Below are 17,307 nucleotides of genomic sequence, written 5' to 3'. Positions count from 1 at the left end.
TGAGATGGTATCTCATTGTGGTTTTGATTTGCATTTCTCTGATGGCCAGTGATGATGAGCATTTTTTCATGTGTCTGTCGGCTGCATAAATGTCTTCTTTTGAGAAGTGTCTGTTCATATCTTTTGCCCACTTTTTGATGGGGTTGTTTGTTTTTTTCTTGTAAATTTGTTTGAGTTCTTTGTAGGTTCTGGATATTAGCCCTTTGTCAGATGACTAGATTGCAAAAATTTTCTCCCATTCTGTAGTTTGCCTGTTGACTCCTCAAGTACATTTTCTAATTTCCTTTGAGGAGATTGTGTGCTGAAACTGTTAACTTAAAATACTGAAAACTCATGCAAAAAACCTACTTTTTAGTTATTTTGATTTAACGCATTATAATTTGTGCTTATATTATTTGTTATGAGCTTAATGCAAATAAGTCCTTTACACTGGATAACAAACGTAGAGACCCTTTACCAATAACTTACCAATCCATAATTTCCAAACTGGTAATAAAACAAATCATTTCTCTCATCTTAGCATCACAGAAACTTCATTATGTACACATAGGTTTTTGCTTAGCCAGCCAAGGAAACAAGTACTATAGCTGCCTCAAATAACAATTATTCCGTAGCATACTAATTCACCACATGAAAAGCTAATTCCAGAAAAAAACAAGAAAAGTTGACATTTGGTAACTAGGTAAATGTCACATGAAACTTAATGTTTTCTTGAAAGAATCCCCAAGAATTATTCTTTTTTAAAAAATTCTGATTTTCAAAGAAAAATTAAGACATATTTTCTAAGGTTCATTTCTTTGTCTCAATAATAGCATTGTAATGAAAAACCTAGAAACCCACCTCAGTGTGTCTTTGATGTAATGCATTATATTCCTTCTTCAGTTCTGCTTCTCTTTCTTCAAGTCTGCTAACTGAAATTAAATACATACACTTGATCAAAACAAAACAAGAAATTTACTTGAAAAAGTACACGTTTAAACTTAGAATGGGCTATCCATAATCCTTAGCAACTTTCAGACTCAGTGTTCCATATGCAAGTCTTCACAAAGCAGTGACTTCATTTCATCATCCTTCGTAATGAAAACTTTCAGACGAGGGGAATACATTACACTGGTTCTCTAATATTCCTATATTTATCAGGTCATCCCCCTAAACAGTTTTTTTTTTAACATGATACAGAATTAACTCTTTCAAAAACACAAATCACCTCATCAAAGTTTTAAACTGGGATTAGGGCCCAAATCATTTATTTCCTACACTACTCAAGCTCTTTTTTTAGCACTGGCAGTTTGTGAAAGTTGATTGTTTATAAGCACTTTTTTGGCTTCAGGTCTTCTCAATTTCAGGGACTCATCTTCTTTTATTTAGCTCCCTCTGCTGATGGGTTTTGTGAGTGGCACTGACTTGAGGTAGTGCTCACAGAATACAACTTTAGGGTATTTAAAAAAAAAAAAAAAGTTTTATTAATAGATTCTGAGGTACAGAATGTCAGGACAGGATTCCACAGGAAAGAATAACTGACAGCAAAGAGGAATGATTCAGGTAGGAGGTGGTATCCACACAGAACCACAAAGGATGAAATTACAGTACTCAAGAAAGAAGGTAATGAGAGCATTCCTGACACTGTTACTACAGAGAAGGGAACACAAAACCATGCCAGAGGTGAGGCAGAGAGTGGTGGTGAGGCAGAGGGGAGACTGGCCAGACTGGAGGAGCCCATACTTGGCTAAGGAGCAGTGGGAGACAGTCTGGGGAGAAATAAAGCTGGTGCTAGAGGAGTTGGTCAAAGTACTCATATATGTCTGTTGGAAAGCCTTAGCATAGTTGAAAATGTTCCCTGGGTTTAAGGCTCAGCTGGCTGCAAACAGGCAAGGCTGTGTGTAATCTACAACTGGTAACTGTGGAGGACAGCTGTAGAAGGAACTAGTATGAACTAATACTCCAACAGCAGATATATGAATGTTCTATATGCCTCCTAATATCAACACACCAGAAACCAAACAAAACATAGCTTGTGCTGCCCAGAAAATTCATTTTGGGTTTGTGTACCTTTACTTACCATAATTTGTTTAAATATCTTGAAAATATGTGATTAGGAAAACTGTAGCTCTCTTTGTTTTGATTTGTTTCTAATTCAAGCCTATGTGTCGTTGGCTTATTACATTTGCACCAGAGTAAACACACACTACAGTACCCACGGAGCACATTTTGTCATGCCACGCAAGTGATGAGTACATCTTCTGCTCATCTTATCCTTTGGCTGAAAGCGATAATAAGCAAATTTATTATGCAGATGTGTCATGATAAAATAATAGATGATAAAACCATAAATTAATTTTTAAAATAAATTTAATTCTACGATTTTTATTTGACAACAGGAAATCCAAGCAAATTATGGATATTTAATAATCTCAAAATAAACATTTTCTACTACTTCTTGTCATTTAAGCTGATTAAAAGCTTAAAGGAATTCTGAGACTACTGGACAAACCATATCTATTTTCAACTGTTCATCTTTTGAATCATTCTTTTATTGATAATGTGCAACAAAACAAAATTGGATGCTGAGGCTAAAATAAAATCCAACTATCATTCATAACCCACAATTTCAAATTTGTGCTCAATAGTAGAGCCTTATTATTCTTGTCAGCTAATGATATAAATTCATAAATAAATTTATATCACCAACACCACCACTATTAACAGCAGCCAACAATATCAAGTGCTTATTATGTACCATACAGTCCTAAGAACTGCATATAAACTAACTTATTTGAGCCTAACATTAACCTTATGATAAAAGTATTATTATTACATCCATGGTAGCGATGAGGAAACCGAAGCAAATAGGAGCTAAGTAACTTGCCCAAAGTCACACAGATAGGAAATGGCAAAGCAAGGATTCCTATCAGAATCTGGCTCCAGAATCTGTGTTCTTAATTCCCATGCTATACTGCTTCTCAGCAAATACTCCTTTTAATCTGTTTTGTATATTGGAGTTTACTTTAAGATTTCACTTTGGGCAGAGGGGAGTATGCTTCAAACAAAAACTTCCTCTGTTCTTACGGAAACAACCCATTCACAGATACTTTGACACAAAGGCATCAAACTGCCAAGCAAAATGTGTACCCAAGTCAGGGAGATGCACATTGAAACCAAAATGCAACACCACCATGCTTCTAAATGGCTACAATGAAAACCACAGTACACCAAGTGCTAGTGCGGATGTGGAACTACTGGAACCTTCATAAACTATGGTATATGGTTTCATACACCGGAACTTGGTATGCCCAATTTGAAAACTGTTTGACAAGATTTAATTAAGTTGAATGTTTGCCAACCCTATGATAAAACAATGTCATTGCTAGAAAGCCTATATATTTGTTCACCCAAAGGCATTTAAAACAATATTCAAAGAAGCACAGTCTGAAAACAACCCAACTGTTCATCAAGAGTAGAATGGATAAATATTCATGTACTGAAATACTGCATAATGTGAATAAACAAATTATTGCCACACACAACATCATGGACCAATGGCACAAATATGATGCTGAAGGAAAGAAGCAGAAACAAACGAATACAAAATTCAAAGACATAACACAAAACTAATCTGAAATGTTAGAAGTCAGGATAGTAGTTACCTCTGGGGAGGAGTTAGTGATCTGATGTATTTATGTCTGTACAGCCCCAGCCCACCTCAGTTCAAAGACAACGTGCATCCATTCACACAGGCACTTTCCTCTGCTTGAATACTCATTCTTCCTTATGTTATCCAACAATGGCTATGAATTCAAGTAGAATGGGATTTAAACAAACTATGCGGAACCATAACAAACAACCTTTGTTGCTCTGACTTTAGCATTCTCAGGGAGAGAACAAAAATGTTACTGAATAGACTGGATAAAGAAAATGTGGTGGCTCACGCCTGTAATCCCAGCACTTTGGGAGGCCAAGGTGGGCGGATCACAAGGTCAGAAGTTCGAGAACAGCCTGGTCAACATGGTGAAACCCTATCTCTACTAAAAATACAAAAATTAGCTGGCTGTCGGGGGGGATGCACCTGTAATCCCAATCACTCAGGACGCTGAGGTAGGAGAACTGCTTGAACCTGGGAGGCGGAGATGGCACTGCTGTACTCCAGCCTGGGTAACAGAGCCAGACTCCATCTCGAAAAGAAAGAAAATAAAAGAAGAACGAGGCTGGGTACAGTGGTTCATGGCCTGTAATCCCAGCACCTTGGGAGGCCGAGGCAGGCAGACCTCCCAGGACTTTGGGAGGCCAAGGTGGGCATATCACTTGAGGTCAGGAGTTTTGAGACTAGTCTGGCAAATGTGGCAAAACCCCATCTCTACCAAAAATACAAAAATTAGCCAGGCGTGATGGCACGCACCTGTAATCCCAGCTACTCAGGAGGCTGAGGCATGAGAATCGCTTGAGCCCAGGAGGCAGGGGTTGTAGTGAGCCATGATTGCATCATCATAGCACTCCAGCATGGGCAACAGAGGGGAAACACTGTCTCAAAGAAAAAAAAGAACGAGATAATGTCCTTGAAGCTTTGATACAGTATTTTTTTTTTTTTTTTTTTAAGACAAAGTCTCACTCCATGGCCCAGGCTGGAGTACCCAGCTCACTGCAACCTCTGCCTCCTGGGATCAAGCAGTTCTTGTGCCTCAGCCTCCCAAGTATCTGGGACTACAGACAAGCACACACCACCACGCTCAGTTAATTTTTTCTATTTTTAATAGAGATGGGGTTTCACTATGTTGTCCAGGCTGGTCTTGAACTCCTGACCTCAAGTGATCCACCCACCTCAGCCTCCCAAAGTGCTAGGATTACAGGTGTGAGCCACCACACCCAGCCCGGAATAACTACTCTTATTTGTCCAACAGACACTTGCACCAATGCCTGAAGATATTAAAATGGGTGTCCTATGCAACGTATCTTATAACAGCCAAATTGGAACCACTCTCAAATTTGTGATTAGGGAGACTGGATAAGCAAACTGTGACAAGTATATGATAGAGTACAATGCGGTGGCTTTGCTACTTCTTTGTTATGCAACTTTGGGAAAGTTAACTTCTCTGGGCCTAAGTGTCCTTACTTGTAAATGAGGAATAGTAACAGTACATCGAAGTTGATTATTAGGATTAAGCGAGTTAATATTTGTAAAGTATTTCCTTTGCAGTGTCTGTAAACATGACACTGTAAAGTCATGTCTTACAAACATGTGTTTTTTTGTTTGTTTGAGATGGAGTCTTGCTCTGTCACCCAGGCTGGGATGCAGTGGCATGATCTCGGCTCACTGCAACCTCTGCCTCCTGGGTTCAAGTGATTCTCATACCTCAGCCTCCCAAGTAGCTGGGATTCCAGGCGCGTGCCACCATGCCTGACTAATTTTTGTATTTTTAGTAGAGATGGGGTTTCACCATGTTGGCCAGGCTAGTCTCAAACTCCTGACCTGAGGTGACCCACCCACCTCAGCCTCCCAAAGTGCTGGGATTACAGGCGTGAGCCACAGCGCCTGGCCAAAACTGTGTTTTTCAAGTAAATAACATTAATTAGAGATACCTGTCAAAAGAAATGCAGTATATATCTGTACGTACTGACACAAAACAGTGCCTAGAACTGAATTGGAAGGATGTTGAATATATATTGCTGAAAGTAAAAAATACAAAACAATATGCCACAAAACAGTAAGATGTCTACAAAGCCACAAAACTGGACTGTCTCCCCCAAAGCTGCTCTTTCACACAGTCTTCTTAATCAGGCAAAAATCTTGCAGTCATCCTTTTGCTTTTCTCTTTCCCTCGTATCACGTATCCAGTCTATCAGCAAATTCTGTTTATTCTATGTTTCAAAATAAGTCAGAATCACTGGGCACAGTGGCTCACACCTGTAATCCCAGCACTTTAGGAGGCCAAGGCGAGCAGATCGCGAGGTCAAGAGATCGAGACCGTCCTGGCCACCATGGTGAAACCCCATCTCTACTAAAAATAGAAAAATGAGCTGGGCGTGGTGGCGCACGCCTGTAATCCCAGCTGCTTGGGAGGCTGAAGCAGGAGAATCACTTGAACCCAGGAGGCAGAGGTTGCAGTGAGCCGAGACTGTGCCACTGCAACTCCAGCCTGGCGACAGAGTGAGACTCCGTCTCAAAACACAAACAAACAAACAAACAGAATCTCACCACTTTTTACCACCTTCATCACTCTCACCTTGACCCAAGACATCATCTCTTGCTTAGGTTATTACAATAATAATCCGCGTCTCCTGACTAGTTTCTCTACTTAGTCTTTGTTTCCTATATTCTCAAAATAGAGATGGAATCAAATAGTGACCAACCACTCAAAACTTCAGTGCTTCCGATTTCATTCTAAAAAGGAAAAAAAAAATTCTTACAATGGTCTATAAGACTTTTCTGGATCTGACTGTCAAGTCACAACACTCTTTGTTCCCCATCCCCATGGAGAACTCTTACTTCCTGACCTAACTGTTACGGACTGAATTGCCCTCCCTCATCCCCCAAATTCATAGGTTGAAGCTCTAGCTCCCGATATGACTGCATCTGGGGAATAGAGCCTTTAAGAAGAAAATTAAGGGCCAGGCGCGGTGGCTCACACCTGTAATCCCAGCACTTTGGGAGGCCGAGGCAGGTGGATTACCAGGGCAGGAGTTCAAGACCAGCCTGGCCAACATGGTGAAACCCCATCTCTACTAAAAATACAAAAATTAGCCAGGCGTCATGGCAAATAACAGTAATCCTAGCTACTCGGGAGGTTGAGGCAGGAGGATCGCTTGAATCTGGGAGACAGAGGTTGCTGTGAGCTGAGATTGCACCAATGCACTCCAGCCTGAGCGACAGAGTGGGACTCTGTCTTTTTTTTTTTTTTAAAGGCAGAGGAAGGTAGGTAATTAAGGTTGAATGAGGTAATTAGGGTGGGCCCTGATCCAAAGGGCTGGTATCCTTATAACAGCAAGAGATAGGGAAAAGGCCACGTTAGGACACAGAGGTAAGGCAGCCACCTGCAAGCTAAGGAGAAAGGCCTCAGGAGAAACCAAATCTGCTTGTATTATGGATCTCAGATTTCCAGCCTCCAGACTGTGAGAAATAAATTTCTGCTATTGAAGCCACCTAGTCTGTAACATTTTGTTATGGCAGCCCTAGCTGACTAATACCATTAGGTAAACCTCAGAGAGAAGCTTTTTTTTTTATCCTTGAGACAGAGTCTCGCTCTGTCCCAGGCTGGAGTGCAATGGCGCAATCTCGGCTCACTGCAACCTCTACCTCCCTGGTTGAAGTGATTCTCCTGCTCAGCCTCCCTGAGTAGCTGGGATTATAGGCGCGCACCACCACACCCAGCTAATTTTTGTATTTTTAGTATAGATGGGGTTTTACCATGTTGGTCAGGATGGTCTCGATCTTAGAGATGGGGTTTTACCATGTTGGTCAGGACTCGATCTCCTGACCTCGTGATTCACCCACCTCGGCCTCCCAAAGTGCTGGGATTACAGGCATGAGCCACCGCGCCCAGCTGAGAGAAGTTTTTATACAAGGTGTTTGTCAACTGACTTGGTCAGAGCTGGGTTTATACCTTACAGAACAAAACATTATAATGCCACAAAACAAAATCAGGTCCTGACTGATTCTATGCCAGCTTCCTAATCAATGTCTGTTTGCATTGCTTTGTTGTCAAATGTACACCACTTAATAGTGAGATCAGGCCAGGAGCAGTGGCTCAAACCTGTAATCCCAGCACTTTGAGAGGCCAAGGCGGGCAGATCACCTGAGGTCAGAAGTTCGAGACCAGCCTGGCCAACGTGGTGAAACCCTGTCTCTACTACTAATACAAAAATTAGCTGGGCGTGGTGGTGCAAGCCTGTAATCCTAGCTACTCGGAAGGCTGAGGCAGGAGAATCACTTGAACCTGGGAGGTGGAGGTTGCAGTGAGCCGAGATGGCAACACTGCACCCCAGCCTGGGCAACAAGAGCAAAACTCTGTCTCCCAAAAAAAAAAAAAAAAAAAAAAAAAAAAGGCTTGTGGGAAGGAGACACATACCACAATATAGCACTAATTTTGGGAGATTTCCAATATTTAGCTAAAGAATATGACCATTGTTCACATTAGCTTAGGTTCAGCCATAAAAATTCCTTAAAGTTCTAGTAATCATTTTGTTCTCCTTGAGCATTTTGAATTATTTCTATCATTAATTCCTTCAGCCTCCATTCACAGCTTTCTAACCCATCAGGGTTACTTTTTGCTAAATTTACTTCCATTTGGCATCACAGTCTTACTTTTGCCTCAAAATAACATTTGATAAACTATCAATCCGTTCTCTAACCATCTCTTTCAAAAGGTGAAATGGTTATATTTACTAATCTCATATAAATAATATACATACATATCTGTATTTTTTTATTTAATAGCAACCATTTATCACAGAAAAGGGGCATTAAGCACATGCAAACTACCTGGAGTTACAGATGACTTGTCCCTTTTGTTAATTTTTTTTTAATAGACTTCATTTTTAGAGCAGTTTTAGGGTCACAGCAAAATTGAATGGAAGTACAGAAAATTTCCACATATTTGCAGCCCCCCTACACAGGCAACCTCTCCTATCATCAACATCTAGAATCAGAGTGGTATACTTGTTACAATCGATGACCCTACACTGACACATGCTTATCACCCAAAGTATATCAGTTACATTAGGGTCCACTCTTGGTGTTGTATACTCTACAGCTTTTGACGAAAATATGACATGTAACCACCATTACAGTATCAAACAAAATAGGTTCACTGCCTTAAAAATTCTCTGTGCTCCACCTATTAATCCTCCCTACCATCTCCCAAACCTTGACAATCAATTATCTTTTCACTGTCTCCATAGTTTTGCCTTTTCCAGAATGTCGTATAGTTGGAATCATATAGTACCTAGCCTTTTCAGATTGGCTTCTTTCACTTAGTAATACGCATTTGAGGTTCCTCCATATCTTTTGTTTTGTTTTGAGACAGTCTTGCTCTTCCTCCCAGGCTGGAGTGTAGTGGCATGATCTCAGCTCACTGCAACCTCCGCCTGCCAGGTTCAAGCAATTCTTGTGCCTCAGCCTTCCAAGTAGCTGGGAATACAGGCACCCACCACCACGCCTGGCTAATTTTTGTATTTTAGTAGACACAGGGTTTCGCCATGTTTGCCAGGCTAGTCTCGAACTCCTGACCTCAGGAGATCCACCCACCTCCGCCTCTCAAAGTGCTGGGATTACAGGCGTGAGCCACCACACACAACCTACTCCACGTCTTTTCCTGGACGAATAGTTTAATTCTTTTTAGTACTAACATTCCATTGTCTAGATTACCATAGTTTATGCTTGTTATTTTCATAAGAGCTAAAGGTCTCAAAAGTACAGGCCTTAAACATTTACTATCTCTCTCACACACAAAATTTCATGTTTTTAATGCACAGAGAGTGGTATTTTAAGATATTTTCAACCTACTGTTACATATTAGAAACTTGTATGCTGGTCGGGCGCAGTGGTTCATGCCTGCAATCCCAACACTTTGGGAAGCCGAGGAGGGCGTATCTCCAGAGGTCAGGAGTTCAAGACCAGCCTGGCCAAAATGGCAAAACCCCATCTCTACTAAAAATACAGAAAAATTTAGCTGGGCATGGTGGTGCATGCCTGTAATCTCAGCTACTTGGGAGGCTGAGGCAGGAGGATCGTTTGAACCTGTGAGGTGGAGGTTGCAGTGAGCCAAAACTGTGCCACTGCACTCCAGCCTGGGCCACAGGATGAGACTTCATCTCAAAAAAAAAAAAATGGTATACTGATGACGTCTATCTTTTCGCTAAGTTTTTGATACAAAATAAATCATAAAGTAACGTAAATTAACCTCCGTCTCAGCTTTTTATATAAATGTATTTTGTCTGTAACCTGTTAAATAACAGGCAAAATACTGAATTTTGCAACATCTAAAATAAAAGCAGGCCAGGCATGGTGGCTCACACCTGTAATCCCAGCACTTTGGGAGGCCAAGGTGGGTGGATCACCTGAGGTCAGGAGTTTGAGACCAGCCTGGCCAACATGGGGAAATCCTGTCTCTACTAAAAACAAAAATCAGCCGGACGTGGTGGCACATGCCTGTAATCCCAGCTACTTGGGAGGCTGAGACAGGAGAATTGCTTGAACCTGGGAGGCAGAGGTTGCAGTGAGCCAAGATCGTGCCATTGCACTCCAGCCTGGGTGACAGACCCAGACTCCATCTCAAAAATAAATAAATAAATAAAATAATAATAAAATGGAATTTTAAAAAATAAAAGCAGACAAATTATCTCAGGGTTAAAATATCTACATAAATTAGACGTAAATATTATCCTCTAGCATAAGTATTATCCACTTCCATCTTTCTCTCCACTTCAGTAAATGAGTAAATTAGAGCCTGTTCACCTCAGTCTACTTACTCAACACCCTTAACTAATTCATTTATCTTTCCCATTAAAATCAAACAGGTTTATCATTCTACTTAGTTATATTCAGACGTGTCACTGATAGCTAATCATACAAATAAAACAAGATGACTAATATACTACCAACTCGTAGTCGGCAACCACAGCACTGTAAAGATGGTTCAAACATTAAGTTATCTACTTACCCATTTATGAACTAGGAACTAAACAAGTCAAGATGCCAAGAGGAAACCCAAGGAATATCTTCCCAAAGTGGTTGTTCATTATACTCAACTCTTCAAAACTATATTACTACAGACTTTCAGATAGCAAAGTTAGAGTTTTGGTTGTTTCTAGCTCTGGCAGGATATATAGGCAATTGAAACAGGAGTGGAGGGTATCCCATAAAAGAATATTATTCAGTTATGAAAAGGAAGAAAGTACTTGACATATGCTACAACATCAATGAACCTTTATGCTAGGTGAAAAAAGCCAGTCACAAAAGACCATATATTGTATGATTCTATTATTATGAAATGTCCTGGCTGGGCACAGTGGCTCACGCCTGTAATCTCAGGACTTTGGGAGGCCAAGGCGGGTGGGTGGATCACGAGGTCAGGAGATTGAGATCATCCTGGCTAACACAGTGAAACCTCATCTCTACTAAAAACACACACAAAAAAATTAGCTGGGCGTTGTGGCGGGCGCCTGTAGTCCCAGCTACTCAGGAGGCTGAGGCACAAGAATCACTTGAACCCGGGAGGCGGACCTTGCAGTGAGCCAAGGATCGCGCCACTGCACTCCACTCTGGGCGACAGAGCAAGACTCTGGCTCAAAAAAAAAAAAAAGAAAGAAATGTCCAGAACAGGCAAATTTATAGAGACAAAATTAGCTTAGTGGTTTTCAGGGACTAGGGGAAGCAGAAAAGCAGGAGTAAGTGTAACAGGTATGAGGGGTGGTTCTTTTTGGGGTCATAGAAATGTTCTGGAATTAGTGGTGGTGGTTGTACAACCTTGAAAACTGTACTAAAAACTGCTGAATTGTACACTTCAAAATGGTGAATTTTGGCCAGGTGTGGTGGTTCACGCCTGTAATCCCAACACTTTGGGAGGCCAAGGAGGACAGATCACCTGAGATCAGGAGTTCGAGACCAGCCTGGCCAACATGCTGAAACCCCATCTCTACTAAAAACACAAAAAAATTAGCTGGGCGTGGTGGCAGGCACCTGTAATCCCAGCTACTCGGGAGGCTGAGGCAAGAGAATTGCTTGAATCTGGGAGGTGGAGGTTGCAGTGAGCCAAGATCGCACCATTTTACTCCAGCCTAGGCAACTAGAACAAAATTCCATCTCAAAAAATATATATATAAATAAATGAAATAAAATGGTGGATTTTATGATATGTGAATTAGATTTCAATTTTCAATTTTATTTTTAAAAAGAGACAGGGTCTTGCTATTTTTGCCCAGCCTGGTTATGAACTCCTGGGCTCAAGCGATCCTCCTGGCTCCCAAAGTGCTGGAATTATAGGCACGAACCACCACGCCCAGCCTGGATTTCAATTTTTAAAAGGGTCATTTGAAACCTATCCCTTAACGCAAGCATGAGGAAATTACTTCTTAATTTAATAACCTATTTTTTAAAGAAAAAAGTCAAATGGTAAGGGATCAAAAAGAAAATCTCAACATTTATGCTATAAGAGAAGGACATTTAATGAAATGAATATCTTCCTCAGATAATTCACAGGAGAAAGAACAGGCAGATGGTTGCTAAGCCTTAGGTACAACCAATCCTTTGCCTCAACACTTGGGCAAAATAACACACTAATGGCCCCTACTAAGGCTGTTAAGCTGAGGCAAAGACTGGCCAGATGTTAACAAAAACAGTTTCCCCTTTTGCTTGGACAAAAGGCTAGGCTATCCATCCTAGCCCCTGCAGAAGCAGGTAGCCTCTGACTGAGTTATAGCCTATCAAGTAGTAGTAAAAGTGATGTGTGCTACTCCTAGACCTGGTCCAGTAAAAACCCTCCACACACGATGCTCCATGCCCTTTACTTCCTCCAACTTAATGCAGGTAAGACAAACTTAGAAGCTATAAAGTGGAAAATGCCCATGTCTTCACAAAAGCCACCCACTTATCTGAAACATCCACTTTTTAAACTTTACATAAGCAAGAAATAACATTTGAGTCATTATATATAATTTTTGTGGCTAGTTCGCTATAGCAACTACAGTTAGCTTAACATATATCAGCTTATAAACATGTACTGAAATCCTCTTAAAAGTTAGCAGTCCAAATTCTCAAAGGTATGTTACCCCATTATGCTTTTTTTTTTTTCCCTCGAGACAGGGTCTCATTCTGTTTCCCAGGCTGGAGTACAATGACACAATCACAGCTCACTGCAGCCTTCACTTCCTGGGCTGAAGCAATCCTCCAGGTTCAAGTGATCCTCCCAAGCAGTTGGCACTATAGGCGTGTGCCACCAGGCCAAGATAATATTTTGATTTTCTGTAGAGACAAGGTCTCACTATGTTGCCCAGGCTGGTCTTGAAATCCTGGTCTCAAGCACTCCTCCCTCCTCGGCTTTCCAAAATACTGAAATTAGAGGCGTGAGCCATTGCCTCCAGTCCCCAATATGTTTTAAGAATAGTTTACTTTGGCTACTCGGGAGGCTGAGACAGAAGAATTGCTTGAACCCAGGAAGTGGAGGCTGCACTGGGCCGAGAGCATGACATTGCACTCCAGGCTGGGTGATGGAGAAAGACTCTGTCGCAAAAAAAAAAAAAAAAAAAAAAAAAAAAAAAAAAAAGACCAGGCGCCATGGCTCACGCTTGTAATCCCAGCACTTTGGGAGGCCAAGGCAGGCGGATCACGAGGTCAGGAGATCAAGATCATCCTGGCCAACACGGTGAAACCCCCTCCCTACTAAAATACAAAAAATTAGCCAGGCATGGTGGCACATGCCTGTAGTCCTAGCTACTAGGGAGGCTGAGGCAGGGAAATCGCTAGAATCCGGGATGTGGGGGCTGCAGTAAGGCAAGATTGCACCACTGCACTCCAGCCTGGCGACACAGCAAGAGTCCATCTCAAAAAAAAAAGAAAAAAAGGATAGTTTATGTCTGTTATTATAAATGATTTTCTGAATGCTATTCTGGTGGTATATTCTCTCCTGCCTAACACCTACAGCAAGAACCTGAACAGAAACTATTTTATGACTTTCTGTATTTCATGTTTTCTTTACCTATACTGCAATTCTAAATTTTAGTATTATCTTTGTAGGTACTTATAATATAAATCATGTAATACAAAGATCATATATAATTGATCATATAAAACATAGAAAATATACACACATACACCGAGATCAAATAATACAAATTCAGAACCTTTCTTTTCTGAAAATACTTACAGTAACACAGTACAACAACATACCCAATGAACTCAGCTTACTCAAGGCCTAAGTCCCATAAGGTAGTATAAACATTTTTGAGAAGGCATTTTAACACGTGGAAGAGCCATTTCTTTAAAGTCCCGAATGCCACTAAGGAATCAGTTAAAGGGAAAAGTAAAGGAAGCAGAAGGGAAGGAGAAAGAAGGAAAGAAAAGTCCACCTGGGCAAGGACTATAGACATCCTCAAAAGCCTCAAGTACCATGAAGTTAACCTATACCTATATTGTTGCATTCCATCTGAAGTGTATTAAAAGATCATTTCATGTTTAATAGTTCCACGTAAACCTAAACTTCAAAATGATCTCAGGGAAAATTCTAAATCCTTGTCATTTTACTCATCAAAACTAGCTCCAAGCCGAGATTAACTGGAAATAAACAAGATTCTGTTCATCCTACCTATCCCAAAACAACTGATAAGTGACTGTCATTTTAAAAATTGCTAATTTTCTGGGGAGTTAAAAAAAAAAAAAGGCAAATCATGTTACCTAAAAGAAAAAAAAGTGAGGGGCAAGAAAAAAGAACTATCAAAAGACAAATCCTAAATTTTCCCTTTATAATAATGAATGGAGATACTTCAGCCTCATTTTGAGCGCTCTTTCTATCCATCTTTCCAAAAAGCAAGAGGATAAGATTAAGGCAGGAAGAGCCACCTGCTCTGCCGGCTCAAAATCAGAGCTTACCTCCTGAGATTGATGGCCTTTGCCAAGTTTGGAACACCTTCCATCTCTGTTGTCTTCTGCCCCATCAGACTGCTGATAGGCCTACGGGGGGAAGAAAGAGAAACAGACCTGCTAGAATGCCATATCCAACTCATTATTTGCCTTCTCAAAAGGAATCATCAGTTTTTACTGTTCCTGGAAGGCAGATAGTCCAACTATTGCTGGGCCTCAGAAGACTGACATGTGGTCTTTCAGAAACTTCTCCTTGAACAATTTAGCATCAGAAGTCCCAAAAGGTAAGCAAGGCTGACTTAAGAGCAAAGAAATCTCAGACAACCACATCAAAACAGTAATAACCTCTCCTCACCAACCAAGTCCTTTCCCATGTCTCTCAACTTCAAAAAATTTTCAGGTATTATATGTTATTAATCAATGACACAATGTGAAATAATATATTTTAAAGCTACCATGAATCAATGATTATATTCTCAAAACAGAGTAGGATAACTTCAAAGAATTCCAGCGGTAGAAACTTCTAGTGATCCGACAGATCCCTGTCTTGAAGATGTTATCTAAGCCATCCACAACAAAGTTGATGCTTCTCCTACCTGAAGTCTCTATGTAGGGACAGTCCACGCTTTATCTCTGCACATATTCCTGTGTATCACCCTCATGGCCAAGAAATACTTCCTCATGACCAACCAAAGCCAAAAAATTCATTTTCTCTCACTTTATCTTCCAAAATAACAGATAAACAGCTTGCTATGCTCCTTATCCATCTCTTTATATGTTTGAAGGAATAATCAAATTATTCATATTTTCCCTGTTCTCTAAGCAAATCACCAGACATCCTTTAACTCTTACTCATAAACTTAATTTTCTGATACCTTTAGTTCTAGATATTAATTATAAATTACAACTTTAAGGTTCTCAATAGACAACACTAGACTATAAAAATCAAAGAGCCCAAATACAGATAATAAAACATAAAACAGCTAAAGACCACAAGTATTACCTAATGAAGCAGAAGTAATGTTAGTGTTTGCAAAAACTATCTTGTGCCTAATTTTCTACTTTCCCACTCATATGGAGACTCTAAATAAGAAACAGCTGCTATATATTGTTTATTAAACATATATTCTTAGTATTGCAAAAAACTAGATTCTGATTAAACAGACTAAAAGTAGCTTTCTAAGTAATTAACTTCCTATTCTTTTAAAACCAAAAGATATAATTCAAACTCCTAAAGCTGCCTCATTAAAAAAATACTTTCAACAAAAATACATATGATCATTAAAATATATATAATCATTGTAATCTACTTTTATCATTCTTAAAATTATGTAGAAGGAATTGCCTATTGAGATAGAACTAAAATGGAAAAAGTGTCCTATTACAGTATTATTCAATTTTTTCAAAATACTAACATTCATTGCTAATCATGAAGCACAGTAAAGGATCTGATAAAGTTTTGTACAAGCCTGAATGTATTTTTTTAGGTGATTTGAAAAACAGTGACAGAAAATATTTAGGCTCTTTCAAATATTAACTTTGACATGAAATGACACCTGGCAACTTTAAAATGGTTTATGTGCTGTGAAAACTCTTAATCTGTCAATCACCTCGTGTTGAAGGTCTGTTTTAAGCCATTTATTCCTTTAAAATAAAAATTACGTTATTGTTTATGTTAATATCTCCCCCAACTTTCTACCTAGTGGAGTGTTTATTCTTATGACCAAGAAATAAGAAGTGTTTTCCTTCCCATAATAATGTTTCAAAGTGAAGGCTTGAAGGTGTTTTATTAGACTAAGATCTTGATACAAGATGTAAAAGCAAAGGAATGTTATATGGGGACGAAAAGGGTAGAAACATCAGAGTATAAGGATCTAATACATTTCACTTCAGTGCCAACATTTTTCCATTTAATTCAAAAAGATGAATTTTCATTTAAAAGAAGGAAGGACGGAATTAAAGAAGAGTCTAAATATAATAGCTTAAAATCATAGCCATGGGTGGAGTGGCATGCGCCTGTAATCTCAGCTACCCAGGAGGGCTGAGGTGGGAGGATCGCTTAAACACAGGAATTAGACCCTCATCTCTTAAAAAAAAAAAAAAAAAAAACATTACTCCTTCCAAAAACATAGCCACCAAATTAAGAAGTACCCACTCAAAAAAAAAAAAAAAAAAAAACTGCCATCTAAATCTTTTCATCTTCTCCACAAAAGGCAATGGCTCTATACTCAGGGAAAATAACTTGTTGTAAATTCAAGAAGCCTGAGGGTAACAGAAGCTTCCTAAGAGAGAATCAAATAATAGATGATTCTATATCAGCTGTGTGTGCTAATATGTTGTAAATAATGGTTCAAATTCATAAGTTATGACAAGCAAAATGGAATTTGCTACTAACCCTTACTTCTCCAATTCTATTCACATTAGAAATGGCCAAACTATTATATGCCAAGAACCACTAAAGTTCCTTGACCTACTTCCTTAAATATATTCTAAGAAAACTACCAACAGAAGGGAAAACTTGTAGATGTAAAAAAATATTTACTGCAATATGATTCAGTATACCAGGAAAAATGACCAACCAACCAACAGAAGTTTTTGGTTTTTGTATTTTAAGTTTCTTACATTTATTTTACCGAGTCACCTCTTCATTCCACAAAGGATTTGAGATAGCTAACAACAGAGCATAATATATTCATTATACATGTATAAAACGTGGATCAAGAAAAAAAACAATTTAAATATGC

General features: G+C 39.5%; 1 protein-coding gene across 1 annotated transcript in view; it reads right to left on the bottom strand.

Moving 5' to 3' along the window:
- Positions 1-17,307, bottom strand: part of SPAG9 (sperm associated antigen 9) — a 160,650-nt gene that overhangs the window by 99,152 nt on the left and 44,191 nt on the right. The window contains exon 3 of the mRNA XM_017853862.1: positions 841-911. Coding sequence (XP_017709351.1) covers positions 841-911 — 71 coding nt within the window. The remainder of the gene's footprint in view (positions 1-840; positions 912-17,307) is intronic.

Source organism: Rhinopithecus bieti, unplaced genomic scaffold (genome assembly GCF_001698545.2).
Source record: "Rhinopithecus bieti isolate Rb0 unplaced genomic scaffold, ASM169854v2 scaffold_35856, whole genome shotgun sequence".
Classification (NCBI taxonomy): Eukaryota; Metazoa; Chordata; class Mammalia; order Primates; family Cercopithecidae; genus Rhinopithecus; species Rhinopithecus bieti.
Note: the sequence above shows the minus strand (reverse complement) of the source record. Positions and strands in the feature narration are given on the sequence as shown.